The following is a 16,453-nucleotide window of genomic DNA, read 5'->3' as shown; positions in this document are numbered from 1 at the left end:
GTAGGAGAATCGCTTGAACCCAGGAGGCAGAGCTGCAGTGAGCCAAGATCAGGCCATCGCACTCCAGACTGGGCGACTGTGTGAGACTCCATCTCAAGAAAAAAAAAAAGAAAACCTCATGTCTCCAATATCAACTTTTTCAAGGTAAAATTTAACCTAAAACAACTATTACTGCTCTGATGGTAGAACTAACACCACTACTCCACTACAAAAATATAAAATAATCAGGTTAATTAAAGTTCTTCCCCACTGTTGAATTTTGAATAAATTTATTGTTACTGTGCCTATTCAAGACAATAAAGAATTTAAATAAGAATAAAATATTCTCAAAGAGAATATAATTTGCCCTAAAGGCAAATAACATAGGAAAAGTAGCTATAAATATGCAAAAGAAACAAGATAATCCTAGTTAAATTTAAGTCTGACATGGGTAGGGGTGGTGGGGTAAATCAGCTCCCTGATTTATTTATTTATGCAATAATAAATAAAGCACTTAAATCAGTATTTTAAGTGCTTTAAGTTTTATTGTGTTATTTATTGGTTAAGTTAAAATTATTATTCCCCAAAAGATTTTTACAATTCCCACATGACTTGCAGATTTTTTAACTAATTGTCAAAATCTTAGGCTCTTGGCTTTCAAAATCAGTACAGACAGATAAAAGCTTTAATTATTTCGCATTTCCCCAGAGGAAAAAGTCTGCCTCATAAACCACATGGGTCACATGCTCATGCACATGGTGTCTTAAAAACACCTTCATTTGCAGATAGGCACCAAGACTTACACCTTCTACCCTCGCCCATCCTGAGAACATGTTTGGGAGCTCTCTGCGCTTTGTGGGTCCAAGAACAAACCAGAAAACCCAGACACCTTACACTAGTACCTCTGCTACATGTCCTTAACCCAGAGGCTGTAGCTTTAGGGAAGGGGCTGTTTTGGGGACACCAAACTGCTCCTGAGCTCCTAGAGCACGCAAGGGCTGATTTGAGCAATATACTAACCTAGAAAACAAGAAAGAACATAAATGAATCAGCTGGCAAGCCCCACTTCACTTGGGAGGGGGAAGAGGCTGGGGAACAGGTATAAATGACCCTCTTTGAAAAATCAAGTATCATTTTGTTTCTCACTACCAAGGTAACAGTCTGCTGTGGAAATTTCAGAAAACCGATGAGCAAATGGAAAATAAAAAGCACCCAGATGTAATCCTCTGCCCAAAGATAAGCACCATGGGCCTTCCGGTTTACATCTGTGTCACCTTTTTTTCCCCTCTTACATACAAACATATTAAGTTGCCTTAACTCTGTGTCTTGGGGGAAGGATATTACTATACTATTGCCTACTTTATTTAAAATAATATGTATTTATCTAATGATTTTGCAAAGAATTTATTTAGAAAGTTTATGAATTGCCATAATCTAAGATATCTTGAATTATGTTCCTATGATAAAGAGAAATAAAATACTGGTGGGCTACATATTTAGGTTAAGTAGGGCAGAGACTAAACTTTCTTGGAGAAAAACAATCACATTTATAGACAGTATTACATTAAAGGAACATTATATATTTGATGTCAAAGGAGACCTTCACACATGATAACCCCAAATTAGGATCCCATATAGACCAAGTTTCAAATGTTCAGCTGTTTTTTAATCACACTCAAAGCTTAGCAGGGCTTATAATTTTTATGTAATTCAATATCAAAAGACAGATTAGTTTCCTGTAATATACTAGAATTAAACACTAAAATAAATCTAAAAAACACTAGTGTGATACAGCATGCTCATAAGCATCTCTGGGCTGATTTTCTTCTTGATGATGCCTGGAGAACAGTAATCCCCCTGTCCTTAAAGTGCAGGAAAGGGGGGCTAATGGAAATGCAGTTCTCAAGCCAGAGGTGACACCAGAAACAGGGGCCATTACAATAGACAGAGCTTGGCAGGATTTGCCTGGGGCTAGAAACACACAGAAAACAGAAAAATGGATGGGCTCTGTGTCATCTGTGTATCCATTTCCACCACGGGCTTCAAGAGACTAAGAACTGATGGTGAGGATTTCTCCTTTAATCTTCTGAATAATGCTTTCCAGAAAGTGCTCTTCCTATTGATAAACACATTTGCACACATCAAATCAATTACAGAAAATAAATCAAGAGTCGGACGCGGTGGCTCATCCCTGTAATCCCAGCACTTTAGGAGGCTGAGGCAGGCCGATCACCTGAGGTCAGGAGTTCGAGACCAGCCTGGCCAACATGGCAAAACCCCGTCTCTACTAAAAATACAAAAATTAGCCAGGCGTGGTGGCACGTGCCTATAATCACAGCTACTTGGGAGGCTGAGGCAGGAGAATTGCTTGAACCTGGGAGGCGGAGGTTGCAGTGAGCCCAGATCGTGCCACTACACTGCAGTCTGGGTGACAGAGCGAGACTCCATATCAAAAAAAAAAGAAAAGAAATCAAGAAAGGACACCTCACACTTTAAAAATAAGGGCATCTAACAGGAAGGCATTTAAACCATTCACTCTACCTGTCCCGACAGTGCTTACCTAACAAGAACACTGCAGATGCATAAAGTGATTTTTGCCGATCCTCAGGTTGGAAATGGAATCCCAACTAAGGCATCCTACTAATAACTCAAAATAAACTGAATGGAAAGTAAACATCTATGGAGTATCTGCCTGGGAATCAGCATTGTATGTAGGGCCTTCAAAGATCCAATGAAACGTCCAGTGTGGTACCCCTGCCCTTGAGAGCAATGATTGGGAGAGGCAGAAATTGTCAATTTCAAAATTGCCAAGCCAAACCAATTGGAACAGCATGGCAGCATTAAAAAAAAAAAAAAAAAAAAACCTGTCAAAATAAGCCAACCGCATTTTGGCCATATGTGTGGCATATCGCACATTGCACATATACTGAAAAGTATGCCTAATGTTTACCATGCATTTTTTCCTAAGAATTCATGGCAGCTTGCAAAATTTAAAAAAAAATCTCCCAATAAATTGGAATAATAATTCCCACAGGATCACAGTCTAAGAAAAGTGTTTTTAAAATTGCAAAGCATTATGCAAATGTATAATTAAATGGGCCTAAAGGACAGGAACCTGAGAACTGCTGTTAGAAAATGAGTGGACACGGCCAGGTGCAGTGGCTCACGCCTGTAATCCTAGCACTCTGGGAGGCCATGGTGGGCGGATCACCTGAGGTCAGGGGTTCGAGACCAGCCTGGCCAACATGGCGAAACCCCATCTCTACTCAAAATACAAAAATTAGCCAGGCGTGGAGGCATATGCCTGTAATCCCAGATATTCGGAAGGCTGAGGCAGGAGAATCGCTTAAGCCAGAGAGGCGGAGGTTGCAGTGAGCCCAGATCACGCCACTGCACTCCAGCCTGGGTGACAGAGTGAGACTCCATCTCAAAAAGGGCAGGGCAGGGCAGGAAAAGAAAAGGAGTGGACACATGGACCAATTAGAAATTGTTCCTATCATAAAAAATTTCTTTGACTGTCAAAAGGTTCCACACTGGTCCTTCAGGTAGCAGGCTGCCTATGTCTTTCAAAGCTCCAGGAGCCTTCTCTGCTCATCTCTGCTCCCCAGTGGTGGCTAGCACCCCACAGGAGCAGGTGCCTTCCAGCCTGAGTTGGCCTGCAGTCTGGGACCTGTCCACCTGGCTGGTGCTGCCTGTGAACACATGAACACTCCTTCTCCTGCCCCTGGATGCGGTCTGAGAGAACATAAATGTGTTGCAAAAGTTAAAGATGTCAAAGACTTCAGCATCTTTACTTTCACAATACTGGTCTGGTGCCTAAGCACTGATAAATGTAGTTCTCCCAACAGTTTCTCAAAGACTGCATTACTTTATGGACAATTTCATTCTTTTATTTTTACATACAGATATGCATACATATATACACACACACGTGTATATATATTTTATGTGCATGTACACAAAATTTACAATGTGTGTGTGCATATACAGGCACACATATTTTTTTAAGCCAGGCCTTAATTACATTATATCATTCTGCTTGTTCCTATCTGCTTTTAACTCCCACCTTTTATTCCATTCAGGAAATGAAAATATTCCACACCCTTCAGACTATGCCTAATCAACAGTGGAAATAAAAGCAACCTATTGTTGAAATGTACTAACATCTGCAACTTATTCTGAAATACAGCAAAACTGAGATGGACAGATGATTGTACAGAGAGGCAATAAAGGAAATGTGGCAAAATGTTAGTAATTACAGACTCTGGGTGGAGGGCAAATTGGTGTTCCCTGTACAGTTCTACCAACTTCTCTGTATATTTAAAATTTTCGTAATAAAATGTTGGAAGAAAAGAGGAAGAGGTTAGAAGAGGAGACATGAGGTTTTTCTTCTCTCAAAGCATCAGCTGGCTCTATTATGAACGCCTGGCTCCATGTATTCAACAGTTTACACATTTCTTTCATTGTCTAGCATTTTCAGTTTTGCATAGGGGGTATAAAAATGCTATCAAAATAAGAATTGTTACATTATAATATACATGAAATGAATACATTTTAGATTTTAGAATTTTCTTTAAAAACACAGGATAAAGGCACAACATGCCTACCCTAATGATACAAACCAGGGGTCAGCAAACTTTCTGCAAAAGGTTAGAGGATAAATATTCTCAGGTTTGAGGGCCACATGGTCTCTGTCACCGTGACTCAACTCTGCCGCTGCTATGCAAAAGCAACCAGAAACCAAACAAATGGGCATGGGTGTGTTCCAGTAAAACTTTATTTATGAATACTAAAATCTGAATCTCATATAATTTTCACGTGGCACAAAATACTGTTTTTTTAAAAATCTTTTCCAATCATTTAAAAATGTAAAAACAATTCTTAGCAGAAGGACTCTATAAAAATACAGTGGGCCAGATTTGGCCTTGGAGTTATAGTTTACTGACCCTTGAAGTAAACCATAGGGCCTTGGCAATGTGTGGCACCAGTTAATCATGGCACTGTGTGATTGCCAACATGAGGAAATCAAAGAGTGGCATTAATCCCAATTTGGCCAGAAAGAAGAGATCGAGCCTAGCTCAGCACTAAGGCCTGTTCAGGAACGTGTTTGTTAGTAATGATGATGCCTCTTAAAAGGCAAAACCAAGAGTCAGGCCCATAAGCATTAAGCATTTCCTAGAACACATTAATATCAGCCCAGGGGGCACATGGAGGGAAAACTACTGCACAATAAGGAGGCCCTTGGGGATTTCTCTAAACTCATCCCCACCTCTCAGACTTGCCTCTCTTCCTGCACTCCAATATTCTCTAATATTCTGTGGACATTCCTTTATGTTCACAGGAAACAATAAGACATAATAGTTGAACTTTCAGGCAACCAGCCTTTTAAACTATATACAATAGACAGCACCTGTATGAAATCCTGGGCATAATTCTGCTTGTGACAGTTCAATGCCCTACACTGGGGAGAGGACTGTTTTTTCTCAGCATTACACTTAAGTGACAGCTCCTCTGCCTTTTTCTACTCATCCTCAGGTCAATATTGCGGCACAGGTTTGCACCAGTCTGAGATACTCCAATCTTTGCTGTGCAGTGAATGCTCTCTCACCCCCAACTTCTCCCTTCACCACCTACAAAGGCTTCCTAACTATTCTTCTTTCTATTTATTCTGGTTCCCCAAATTACAAAGTATACTCTATGAAGAAAACATAGGAAAGCCCCAAGGGAAAAATCACATCCATTTTCAAATATCGTTTCTTCTTTGAATGACCAGGCCAGAGGCTGGTGGGACCAGTAATGAACTCCAGCCAGCTACTGGCAGTAAACATCGGGCGTGGATAGAAGACCAGCCCTCTAGTCAGAGGGGACTCACGCACAAGCTATGACCCACACTGCAGTGGAAACGAAAAGCTCGCTGAGCCCACTGCGTGCAACAATGCAATGATCAGAGCATTTTTTCCTTAAATAATATTTTTGACATAGATCACTCCCCCTAGCCCCTTCTCACTCCAGAGAAGGAATTAGATAGATACTTTAAAATATATCCATGCTTCCACTTGACTATCCAAAGGGTAAGCATTTCCTAAATTCACTGGTCTCTGTTTTTAAAAGGCCTGATGCTAATGCTCGGCTCACAGCTGCTCCATCCTCCCGGGAAAGGAAGTTACTTAAAATCTCCTTTGAAGAAGAGACCTGCATGAATATGGAGAGGTCACTGGTCTGGCCCCAATGACTACCTTTGTTCCAGGGAGGATGACCTTCAAAGGGGCCCTTGGGGGTTTCTTTGGATGTTTGTTCCCACCTGTGACAAGGAGGCTCCCCTCTGTGCATCCCTCATGTGGCTCCAGCACATGAAACCCCAATGTCACAAAGGGAAATTGGCTCAGTCTGTCCCATAATGTCAGAATTCCCTAGATGGTGGGGTTTAAAAATTAAATAGCATGTCTCTCTTTCTAAAGAACCAACTTCATATTCCTCAAACAGAAAGAAATTATTCTGAAATTTCTGAAGAAATACAGTGGATAAAAGAACTTTTCATCCATTATTAAATCTAAAAGGGAGTGCATGGGGCTGCATATTAACTTCCTCTTCCAATTTCAAAACGGGTTAAGGAAAGTAGACGTAAGATTTGACCCTTGGAGACACTGAGGTTGTTAATGTGCTTAATATAAATTCTCCTTACAAAACAGACTTGAAATTAACTTGCACATTTAAAATCAAGCTACCCTACAGAGGGCTAGATGTAGGAACTGGTAATACAGCCTGTGTTGGTTAGGCAGTGTCTTTGAGATAATACTAAAAGTTACAAGATCTCTCAACTGCTTCCCCAGGACTTCTGACGACCAAATCAAAGTGGCAGGCTCAGGATCAGTTATTCCTCACATTCTGGAAAACATTCTAAGTTACCATGAGTGGAATAATAACAATAGAACATAATGGGAACCATGTAAGTTCTCATTGGGGAAAAGAGAGGGGCAAGATTAGGCTGTGCTTTTTCCATTCCAAATCCCAGAGGGAGAAAGCCTAAATAATAAAAACAGCACTGCGTTGAGGACTTAGGCACATTCTCTCATTTCATCTGCACAGATATCTAAGGAAGTTCTCATTATCTTAATGAGGAAGCAGGGGTTCTGAGAAGCTCAGGCGGCATTAGGGAAGTTAGGGAGGCATCAGCTCCTCCTCTGCACCAAGCATTCTTATGAATCCCAAATTTAAAGGGCCAGAGGTGAGTAGGAGGAAATTTAGAGCAGATGACCACAGAACAACAGAACAGGTCTGACCTGCTCTAGGGGCAGATGACAGGGACTCGCCTCCCGGCATTCTCCCAGCCTAGCCTGAGCCCCGTGGGTCTGGTGGCTTCTTTGCTCCAGGCAGCCTCAATGCAATCAAGGGTCCTTGCAGATAAAGGAATGTCCACTGCATCCTATGTACTGTTAAAGCTCTGTCCCCTCCTGTGCAACCTGGGCCTTCCCTCCACCTTTGCAGCCAAGAAATAAACACAAACTGATAATCCAAAGACCATGCCATGCATCCTCCAGAGCATGTGGTATACACTCCATAACTTTTTACTGAGCATCTACTATATGTCAGGCACTGTTGTAGATGCTCAGGATAAAACAGACACCAACTCTCCTCAAAGAGTCACAGAATAAATGATACCCTTAATTTTTAATTTAAAAGATAAATTAGTAAGATTATGTTAGAAATACCTTAGAAACTACTAGGTACTAGTGTTACTGGCAGCGAATCTGTATGGGTCTGCAGCAACCTCAATTCTTTTCTCCTCAAAAGAAAGAATTCGACCAAGGGGGCCTAAGGCAGAAGAAGAGACTGAGGCAAGTTTTAGAGCAGGAGTGAAAGCTTATTAAAAAGCGCTAGAGCAGAAATGAAAGGAAGTAAAGTACACTTGGAAGAGGGCCCAGGAGACGACTTGAGAGATCAAGTACGCGGTTTAACATTTTGACTTGGGGTTTTACATGTTGTCATACTTCTGGAGTCTTGTGCCCCTTCTGCCCTGATTCTTCCCTTGGGGTGGCTGGCTGCATGCTCAGTGGCCTGCCAGCACCTGGGAGGTGAGCAAACACAGTGTGTTTACTGGAATCATACACATGCTCCCTTGAAGCATTCTTCCCTTACCAGTCGAATGTCCCTGGAAGGTCATATACTAGGGTATACAGTGTGGCAGAAAATGGGGTATGGTGTGAGGTTGGAGGTGATTTTTTTTTTTTTTTTTTTTTTGAGACAGAGTCTTGCTCTGTCACCCAGGCTGGAGTGCAGTGGCGCGATCTCGGTTCACTGCAACCTCCACCTCCTGGGTTCAAGAAATTCACCTGCCTCAGCCTCCCGAGTAGCTGGGAGTACAGGTGCACACCACCACACCCAGCTAGTTTTTTTGTATTTTTAGTAGACATGGGGTTTCACCGTGTTGCCCAGGCCTGAGCTCAGGAGTTGGAGGTGATTTTTATAGGGAGGTCAGTTTGGCTTCACTGAGAAAGCGACATCTGAACAAACGCTGCAGGAGATGAAAGTTAGCTTTGTGGCTCTCTGGGGCAAGAGCATTCCAGGAAGAGGGATTAGAAAAGGCACGGTAGGCCGGGCGTGGTGGCTCACGCCTGTAATCCCAGCACTTTGGGAGGCCGAGGCGGGTGGATCACCTGAGGTCGGGAGCTCGAGACCAGCCTGGCCAACGTGGCGAAACCCCATCTCTACTAAAAATACAAAAATTAGCTGGGAGTGGTGACGTGCACCTGTAATCCCAGCTACTCGGGAGGCTGAGGCAGGAGAATCGCTTGAACCCAGGAGGTGGAGGTTGCAGTGAGCTGAGACATCACCATTGCACTTCAGCCTGGGCAACAAGAGAGAAATTTTGTCTCAAAAAAAAAAAAAAAAAGAAAGAAAAGAAAACGCACTGTAACAATAAGCTTCCAAATGGATACGGCACTAAGGTGCTTACGTACGCTCAAGTTATCTCAAGTCTGATTCACATCGGCAAGTGTTTAAAGTTGCTGCTCTCTCACAATATATTAGTATCAGTGTCAATGCAAGTGGCTTGGTGCACAGAATTCAAACTACCTATATATATGTATTGGTGTATGAAATATTGTGGGATGCATGTGTGCAATCAGAAGGTTTCTGAAATTTAATTTTCCATTTCAAAGTCAGTAGAAAGGAGGATTAATGACTTTGGCATTTTGGTCAGCAAACAATTGTTCGCAGACAAGGTCTCAGCCATAAGATTGCTTCCCATCCTAGGATTTTCTCCTGGCTTAATGTGTGTGCTTCGAAGAAGTATTTTAAATGTCACTTGCAAAAAGAGGAGGATGTGAAATAAACACCTGGGAAGAGTCCCAATAATCTGGCCAGTAACAGTTCAGAAAGAAGCTCAGTGTTTGGAAACTGTCCAAAGAAAACATTAGGCTTGTGTTTTGATATATGCGTTAATGGAAGACAATTTTGCACACACACCTATTTAAGTGATGTTTAAAGGCTTTGGGGATCTTTTGCCAGCTCACCTTCCTGATAGACCTAGATGCAGAAAGCATCTAACTCCAGGAACGGACCTCACCTCAGCGGCAGCAAGCTCTATTTTGTGCTCTGCTGGAGCCAGCTTGGCCAGCCCTGGCATTCCCTGTACAGCGCATGGTCATCCGTGTAAGGCTGGTGAGTAACAATGGAAGCAGAAACGTTCCTGTGGCATGGAGTTGCTGTTTCTAGACTTGCAGATCCAGCAGGCTGCAAAGACTATTGGGCCTGAGAGGAAAGAATCAGTGTCAGAGACCCAAGAAGCCCATCTCCTCCAAGCCCCTCAACCTAGAGCAGAGGATGTGAAAGCAAGCGATTAGCCCAAGGACGTACAATGCTCAAGAGCACATAAGTCAAGGGCAAAAGCTGAGTGTCTTCAATGCCACCCTTGGGTGGTTTTACAGTCCCTGGGAGACCAACACCTAAAAAGGCAGAGTGAATCTCTACACCAGGCTTTGCTCTTACAGAATGTTTAAGGAATTTTGTTTCCATCAGCTAAATAATCACAACTAACAATGTCATGGGTCTTTCACCTTCAGGTGTCCTCTTTCACAGTCAAAGGCCCTGAGCAACTGGTTCTTTCTTCCCCTTCCTTCTTGGCCCCCACTGCTAATGGGAAGAAATTCTGTCTTACAATCCTCCAACTGTTTTTGAAGTAGAAACAGCATATGGGGATGGTTTTGTTTGGGTTCTGAGTTTTCAGAGAAGTCCTTATAACATGACTAATTGGCATCAACATCAAAGAAGGTATGTTGTTCACCAGAGAGAGGAGAGAATAACCAAGGATGGCTGAATGGTTAGCTGTCAATCAGACTTGGGCACGGTGACACCACCACTACCATCTCATCACCATAAAGGACCACTCAGTACACGATTATACAGGATGACTTGGGGGATGCTGCCCAAAAAGCTTTGCCCTCAAAAAAAAATACCAAATATACCTGGTTAGAATCACAGTGATTCTCTAGAAAGCTTCCCATAGACTAGGCGAGGGAAATAGAATACCAGGAAGGCATTGGAAAAATCCAAATGTCATTCAGTTGGTGAGTGAATAGACTGTAGCATATTCATACAACAGAAAACTCAGCAATAAAAAAAGAGATGAACTATTAATGTAGACAGCAATGTGGATGAATTACAAATGTGTGATGCTAGCCAAACTTAAAAGGTATATACGCCATGATTCTATTTCTGCGTCTGTCTTGAAAAGGAGACACTGCAAGAACAGAAAACTGACAGTGGTTGCCAGATGAAGGGAGGTGGGGAGCATTAACTCTAATACACACGTGGAAATTTAGGAGATTATGAACTATTGTATGTCCTGATTGCAGTAGTAGTTCCATGACTATGCATTTGTTAAAACTCAGAATTGCATATTACAAGGTGTGAATGTTACTGAACACAAACTATACCTTTTTTCCTTCTGTTTTTTTTTTTTTTTTTTAATTGTAGAGACAGGGTCTTGCTACATTGCCAAGGCTGAATTCCTGGCTGTAAGCGATCCTCTTGCCTCAGTCTCCCAAAGTGCTAGGATTACAGGCATGAGACATCACTCCTAGCATATAAATTATACCTTTAGAAGGAGCCAAAAAATCTAGTAGAAATCAATAAAAGAGCAAAACCCAACAAAAATTTTAAATATTTACTGTTTCTTGGTAAATTTAATATTTTAAAAACAAACTTAAAGGGATACTCGATCTGCAGGCCTATAGCTCAACTAACTATTAAGCCTGGTCATGAGCTTCAGAGCAACTGAGCCCTCACCACAGGCAGAAGGCAAGAGGGAGAGGAAATTAAGCTCCTCAGACATCCAGCACCTGCCCCATGATGGGTGCGAGGAGCTGGGAGCAGCCACAGTGCCAGGTCTGAGAGAGCTCACAGTGGGAAGAGAGAGGAAAACATAGAGGAGGTGGAACCGAGGCCCTCAGCCCTAACAGGGCTGCTCTGACCAAAAGAACCGCCTCAGGTTCTTTTTGGAAACTGACATTTTGGCCTACATTTATTGAACACATTTTTTTTGTTGTCGTTTTTTCAAATGTTTATTTTATGTACAAAGAACTATCATGGGTTTTCATTCAGTAGATGCCTTGGATAATCCTTTGAAGGAAGATCATTTAGTCCAACTTAATGAAACCGATATCCTTCGTGTACTGATGGAAACACTGGTGGCACATATTGAGGCCATATTTCCGGATCAGACCGTGCCAGTTTGAACAGACGCAACAAGAGCGAGAACCCTGGCCGAATTTTTGCGGGTGGCTCCAGTACAGCTGCTGGTGACCCATCTTGCTCTCAGGAATGCAACGACGTAAAAGCAAGAAGCTCTATTCAACGCATGTTTTAGGTAAGCACTGCATTGGGCAGGGTGAAAAACAGATGCAGAAAGTTCTGGTACTCATCCAAACACACAGGAAGACACAGTCTTCCACCCAACTGTTTGCACAGGGTCATCCACAGGCTCCCGAGGGGTACAAGGGACCCCAGGGAGACCTCAGGGTGCACCGTTCACACTGTTCGGTTTTTGTTTTTGTTTTTAATCTTTTTATTTCCATAAGTTATTGGGGAACAGGTGGTGTTCAGTTACATGAGCAAGTTCTTTAGTGTGGATCTGTGAAATTTTGGTGCATCCATCACCCGAGCAGTAAACAATGCACTCCATTTGTAGTCTTTTATTTCTCACCCCCTTCCCACCCTTTCCCTCTAAATCCCCAAAGTCTATTGTGTCATTCTTATGCCTTTGCATCCTCATAGCTTAGCTCCCACTTATGAGTGAGAACATACGATGTTTAGTTTTCCATTCTTGAGTTACTTCACTTAGAATCATTGTCTCCAGTCTCATCAGTTTACTGCAAATGCCATTAATTCATTCCTTTTTAGGGCCGAGTAGTATTCTATCGTGTATATATACCATAGTTTCTTTATCCACTTTTTGATTGATGGGCATTTGGATTGGTTCCACATTTTTGCAATTGCGAATTGTGCTGCTGTAAACATGCGCATTCACACTGTTTGGGGTGTGAAAGGACCCGGCTGGTGTCTCCTGGGATTCTGCGAGGAGGTGGTTCTGGCAAGAAACCCACCCCGGCTCTACTGTTAGGCTCTGAGAAAGAGGAAGTTCAAGGGCTCAAGCGTGTGCTTCCCAACTTTCCACGTCAGCTTAGGGAACACACAGAACTGATCTCTATGTCCCCTGCAGCCTGAGGCAACCACCTGAGGGCCCTGAGGGTGAGGGGGTCCCAGACCCAGCATGGCTGGCATACAAGGGGTGCTCCTTGACTCTCAGGTCCAGCTGTGGGAGGAGAGATGCAATGGGCCCAGAGACCCGAGGAACAGTTCCAAGGTCAGGGCATGCTGGAATGTGCAGGGCCTTTGGGCCAAGAGAAACAGGCACCCTTTCCCCCAGGGAGAGGCCCAGAGCATCAGTGGACTCCAGCCCCTCCTCTTTAAGAACCTCTATCGGGGGCACAAATGGCTCATCCACCAGGAATGCCTTATCCAAGACACTAACTTGCCTCTCATGGGCTGTACCTGTTTTATCCACCTCGCTGAGTAGAGATACTGCAGACCATCTTTCAACATGTTTACACAGTGCACTCACTAGCATGCCTGTGATTCTGAATATAGCAAACATGAACACCGTAAGGCTTGTATTTTCCTAGAGTGGGATTTCATCAGTGTAGCTGAAGCTTCATTTCTGCAGCTCTCCACTCCCCAGCTCACAAGAGCTCCTGGAAACAGCAGCTTTGCTGATTCCCTACAGCTACCAACAGTGCAGGAAATCTCCCTGGTTGAATCCAGCCAGCTCTCAAACCATGTTTTGATGAGCAAATGGTAACTGAGGGGCTCTGGAAAAACCATGCCTGGAGCCATACTTCACACGAAAATAAATTCCAGGAAAATCACAGATTTAAACATACATAATAAGCCATCAAAGTACTAGAAGAAATTATGAGAGAATATTTTAAAAATGAATTTAAAGTGGGCTGGGCACGGTGGCTCACACCTGTAATCCCAACACTTTGGGAGGTCAAGGTAGGCAGATCGCTTGAGCCCAAGAGTTTGAGACCAGCCTCAGCAACATGGCAAAACCTCTTCTCTACAATAAATTTTTAAAAAATCAGTCAAGTGTTGTGGCTCGTGTCTGTGGTCCCAGCTACTCAGGGGGCTGAGGTGGAAAGATCTTTTGAGCCCAGGAGGTCGAGGCTGCAGTGAGCCATGATTGTGTCACTGCACTCCAGCCTGGGCAACAGAATGAGACCCTGTCTCAAAACAAATAAACTCAGAGCGGTAAGGGCCTTTCTAACTGTGATACAAAACCCATAAAAGATTAAACGAATTTGATAAATCCAACTACTTTAAAAAATATAGCTGTCTGGGACGATGAAAGACTTCTGGAGATGGATAGTGGTGATGGCTGCACAACCAATGTGAATGGACTTAACGCCACTGAATGTGCACTTAAAAATAGTTAAAATGACAAGTTTCACATTTTATCACAACACAAAAAAGTATAATCATGGGGAGAAAAGCACCAGAAACAATGCCAAAAGACAAATGACAACCTAGAGAAAAGATGTGCAAATCATAACATGAACATAAAGCTATTTAATATATAAAGAGCTCCTACAAATTAATAAAAGTCTACAAACCTAGAGAAAAATGGGCAAAGAGTATGAATAGAAAGTTCAAAGCAGAGACAAATAGTTCTTAAACACACTTGAAAACATGCTTACACTTATTCATACTTAAAAATTGATGAAACTACACTTATCAAAGCAGCAAGAATCAAGCAGTTGTGAGACAGGGAAAGGAGCCAGCTTTCTCTTGTAGTTGGGCTGACAACTCACTTATGGTCTATGAAGAGTAACTTGGTAACACCTACAAGAATGACAGATGCATGTTCTCTTTCATCCAGCAATTCCACTTCTAGGAATTTACCTACAGATAGCTTCAACATTTTATACAACAGCAATCATTGCAGAATTGCTTATAATAGAAAAATTAGAAAAGAATCCTAGAAGTTCACAGATAGAAAGGGTTAAATAAATGACAGTAAATCATAGAGAAGAAAAAGGCATTTCTTCCTATGTAGTAATGGAATGATTTTCAAGATATGCTATGAGGTGAAAAAACAAAAAAGCCAAAGGCAGAACAATGTGTATAACACGCTACGATTTCAGTAAAAACATGAAAAAATGTATGTTTATTGTCTTAAATACACATAGAATATATACGGAATGATCTCAAGAATCACTAGAAGGAGCTAGTCACTGGAGGGCAAGATACTGTCTTTGACTTTTGAACTGTGTGAATGTATTACATATTTCATTTTAAAAGATGTAAAGGGACCTGTCTGAGAACAAAAATATAACTCTTGTTCTCCATAACTGGCCATTCTAATTAAGTATTGTTGGTGACGACTGTCTTAGTCCATTTTCGGTTGCAGAATGGGCAATTTATAAATAAAAGCAATTTATTCAGCTCGTGGTCCTGGAGGCCGGGAAGTCCAAGAGCATGGCGCTGGCACCTGGTGAGCATCCTGCTGCATCAAAACGTGGCAGAGGGCATTACATGGCAAGAGGGCAAGAAAATGCTCACTATGCTTGGGCCTCTCTTCCTCTTATAAAGCCGCCAGTGGCACTCCCACGATAACACATTAATCCATTAGCCCTTTCATCCATTAACCCACGTATGAATTAATCCATTCATGAAGCCTCTGCCTTCCCAATCACCTCTTAAAAGGCTCACCTCTCAACACTGCCACACTGGAGATTAAGTTTGAACATGAGTTTTGAGGGGATAAATATTCAAACCAAAGCAACTACCATAAGTCATCAAACTGCTAGATAAGAAGGTCTTCTCTTTCCTAAATGATGGGGAATAAAATTGCCAAAAGATTGGATAAAGCTGGAAAAAAAGTACACCGAATGAGATGTCATCCTTCTCCTCTTCTTTGTACCACAGTGCCCCAGTGCTGACATCCTACCAGAAGGCAGGACATGGCAGCTGAGTTCTGACAGTGGAGACAGTCTCTGGTGCCCCTCCTTTCCTGTGATTCTTCAATGCCCACCCCTGACCTTGTCCTCATGGGATAAGAACTGGAGTCCCATGGACTGGCTCCTGGTCCCAGCTTTGAAACCTCATTCATCCATCTCACCAATATTCACTGAATCTCTAATCATACATTCAGCACCTCCATGGGTCTGGGGCTAAAGACTGAATAAGACAGACAAGCACCTGCCTTTTCAGACCTTGACAATGGAGCTAGTGATGTGCTCCAGCCTGCCTGTGCTGGCTCACAAGAGACAACTGTTCATTTTTCAGGAATTTCATGACCTGGTTGTTAAACACAGACACCCTTAGGTGATATAGAATCCAACAATGCTTCAACCCCTGCAACAACACCAAAAGCTTAAAACATAGCTAGCACTATTGCAATCAGCAGTGCTGAAGCCAAAATGAAGCTCAGCTTAAGGAATATAATTTGTACAAGGTGAGAAATAGTCTAATAGTAGATCACATATTAGATTTAATGGTAATAAATTTACTAGGTAAAAAACTAGTGAATTGGGATGCAACTCTGTTTTGTCAAACCATTGTCAGTCATAGGTTGGCCACAGTAAAAACCAGTAAAAGCATTCTGTGAGCCTACATTGGCTGAATGAAATTTATAATAAAGAGTGCACATAGTTTGTTATTAGTTGTAAATTGTGTTATATACCCTTGGTAACAGTACATGTATAGATATATGTACATGTATATTTATACTGAGTACGTATATATACCTATGTATGTACGCACACAGGTATGTATGTATACACACACAAGCATTTCAATTCACCATTGCATTGAACTCTGCTGCCTCAAGCTTAACTTCTTTGAGCTCTCGTTTCCCAGTTTTTAAAAGAAGTATAGAAAACCACTTCCCACCTATCTTCGAGGGTCAAAAAGA

The 16,453-nt window shown here is 42.2% G+C and overlaps 2 protein-coding genes across 8 annotated transcripts in view; both read right to left on the bottom strand.

Annotated features, from left to right (window-relative positions):
• DAPK1 (death associated protein kinase 1) overlaps positions 1–16,453 on the bottom strand; it is a 214,640-nt gene that overhangs the window by 175,142 nt on the left and 23,045 nt on the right. The gene's annotated exons all lie outside the window — the stretch shown is intronic.
• LOC129044602 (small ribosomal subunit protein uS14-like) lies at positions 11,513–11,873 on the bottom strand. The gene has a single exon (XM_054502606.2). The coding sequence runs from the start codon at positions 11,784–11,786 to the stop codon at positions 11,616–11,618; it is 171 nt and encodes a 56-aa protein (XP_054358581.1). The 5' UTR covers positions 11,787–11,873; the 3' UTR covers positions 11,513–11,615.

This window comes from Pongo pygmaeus, chromosome 13 (assembly GCF_028885625.2).
Source record: "Pongo pygmaeus isolate AG05252 chromosome 13, NHGRI_mPonPyg2-v2.0_pri, whole genome shotgun sequence".
Lineage (NCBI taxonomy): Eukaryota > Metazoa > Chordata > Mammalia > Primates > Hominidae > Pongo > Pongo pygmaeus.
Note: the sequence above shows the minus strand (reverse complement) of the source record. Positions and strands in the feature narration are given on the sequence as shown.

What these genes read in the sequence shown, in the direction of transcription:
- LOC129044602 (XM_054502606.2), bottom strand. Translation starts at nt 11,786, where the DNA reads ATGGGTCACCAGCAGCTGTACTGGAGCCACCCGCAAAAATTCGGCCAG.